The sequence below is a fragment of the Hibiscus syriacus genome, unplaced genomic scaffold (assembly GCF_006381635.1).
Source record: "Hibiscus syriacus cultivar Baekdansim isolate YM2019G1 unplaced genomic scaffold, ASM638163v2 tig00111662_pilon, whole genome shotgun sequence".
In the NCBI taxonomy this organism is placed as follows: Eukaryota; Viridiplantae; Streptophyta; class Magnoliopsida; order Malvales; family Malvaceae; genus Hibiscus; species Hibiscus syriacus.
In genome coordinates, this window is record NW_024063150.1 from 1358464 (window position 1) to 1360914 (window position 2451).

Genomic DNA, 2451 nt, shown 5'->3' on the forward strand with positions numbered 1-2451 from the left:
TTAAGTGAAAAGATTAGAAATTGAGTCTTTTTATAGAGTTATTACATAGGTATCTAGGTCACCAATAATTAATATTAAATAGTCCATGATCAAATTTAAAATCCACTCACAACATCCTAAATAAAAAGTAAAGTCTAAATTCCAAAATAAGTCCAAATTACCTTATTAAGAGAAGTCTGTCCGCATGCCGATATAAAAAGCAGCGGCACTTGGCATCATTATTTGTCATCGTCCCCCCACCACCTTCTCTCTTGTTTTCATGGCATCCTTTTCAAACGGAACTCACCCTTTCTCATTGGTCCCATTTTCTCGCCAATTACAATTTCTGGGTTTCTAGACGTGACCCAAAACATAAAATTTGGCTGCTTCTCTGAAATTGAAAACTCAATGATTGTTCGTAGTGACAATGAGTATCCTTGTTCGCTTATTAAAAACCAGAGAACCCACGACTCAACTGCCGCGGAAAAGCTTGAACCTGTCACTCTCACAGGCAAGAAACGGTCCCGTTCTGCTCAATCTAAGGTAATCTTCTCCCTTTTTTTATCAGCAAGAAAATTTAGAAAGCCATCTAACTTAATTGTCATTAAAAATCTTCTTAATCTTAAACAGAAGAGTACGATTTAAACATTAATATACTTAAATATTAAAATTAATCTCAAATATTTACTTTTACTTTTTATTTCTTTTCTTAAAACATTTAACTTATATCATTTTAACTTCTAGTTAAATTAATCTTTATTTGATGAAAATTGTTAATTGATTAATGATCAATTATACTAAAAACGTATTTAAATGTTGATATGTAACATATTATATCATTACTTTAGTTGACATAATACATCCTATATCACATTTCACAATGTGTCATATCATATCATCATTTTTTATGATGTTAAATATGCGACATCATCACCTGAGTGATGCGATAGAAATTTATTTTTTAGAAGTCTTGATTCAAGCAGTTTCATCTATAGTATTTGAGCATTGTTAATAAGTTAAGAAAACATCTTATCATCACCTAGACAATTGGAAAAAATTAGAGATCAAAATGATTACTCGACTAACGTTGAGATAAATTTTAATATTAGATCTTGTTTAAATTTCTACAATTTTGTTTGGTTTTTGCATTAGAGTGCAAACGGAGGGAGAAACAAGAAGATAAGGAAGATAAAGAAATGTGCTCGAGAGCCGCCGAGTGGGTGCGTTCATGTGAGAGCAAGGAGAGGCCAAGCAACCGACAGGCATAGTCTAGCAGAGAGGGTATTGATTTGATTTTCATTACAAGTTTAAATCATTATCGGCTATGGCGTCGACCTTAATTATGGTGTTGAATTGCAGGAAAGAAGAAGGAAAATAAACGAGAGGGTGGAAAAACTGCAGCGTTTGGTTCCAGGCTGTGATAAGGTGCAGTAGTAATTGATCATCTCTTTTCTACGTTCATTTTTGACGGCTCTTCTTGTTGTTTTGCATGGAAATAGATAACCGGAAGGACTCTTGTTTTGGACGAAATTATCAACTATGTTTTGTCCCTCCAACATCAAGTAGAGGTATTTTAACATGTTCTTTTCTATGATTTTCTCAAATCTCATATCGTTTATATGATTTTTAAAATATAATATTATATATATATATATTGAGTGATTAAAGATAAAACCTATGTATGTTGTTGTTACCATCCGACCGACTTGTGCTCATACGTGTCTTTGAAACATACTATACAAATTGTTTCTTTTAATTTGAAAAAAAAACGTTTATTTTTTTATGTTTTTAATCTACTATTCTTCATTTCTTTTATTTTGATCTTACTTGATCTTAGCGTGGGATAAATCATCTACAAGTGTGCCTTCTAAAATATACATTTGAAAGTCGATTTCACGAGGGCATGCCTTTACGAAAAGAATGTCATTTTAATCATTATCATAACATTTGTCTTTTCGACATGTTTTTTTTTTCTAGTTCCTGTCAATGAGGCTTGCTTCTTTGAATATCGTGTTTCATGATTTCGGAGTCGAGCACGAAGCCTTGATGGCCAAACCATTGCCATCACTGCAACAATGCAACCCTACTCAGGCTATTCCTTTTGCTGATACAATCACCGCCGCCGCTGCTTGGGATAATAACATTGTCCTTGTGGATACTTCAGCGGCATTTATAATTGACCAGGATTACGATGGTTTATTGTGGGATGGGGAAGACCAAAGACAACCATTTCTAAATCCATTCCACTGGTGATAAAGAGATTTCATTGTTTAGTTCTCATCAAATTCCCAATTTCTAAGCTCAGAAGGTAGCAACGGCATCACGAAGAAACACCGTCAGATAAATTTTTTATTCTCAAATTGATACTCGAATTTTTATACATTTTCATTTTTCACACCCTTTTTTTGGATGATATGAATTTCGGCAATGGCAATTGGAGAATGATCTGCCATCGATAGCAACAATCATGTG

At 33.4% G+C, this 2451-nt stretch overlaps 1 protein-coding gene across 1 annotated transcript; it reads left to right on the forward strand.

Moving 5' to 3' along the window:
- Window positions 1-387: 387 nt before the first annotated feature.
- On the forward strand, window positions 388-2232 carry LOC120167096 (transcription factor bHLH137-like). The gene is made up of 5 exons (XM_039176211.1): window positions 388-522; window positions 1132-1260; window positions 1339-1404; window positions 1479-1547; window positions 1957-2232. The coding sequence occupies exons 1-5, from the start codon at window positions 388-390 to the stop codon at window positions 2230-2232; spliced, it is 675 nt and encodes a 224-aa protein (XP_039032142.1).
- Window positions 2233-2451: the final 219 nt, after the last annotated feature.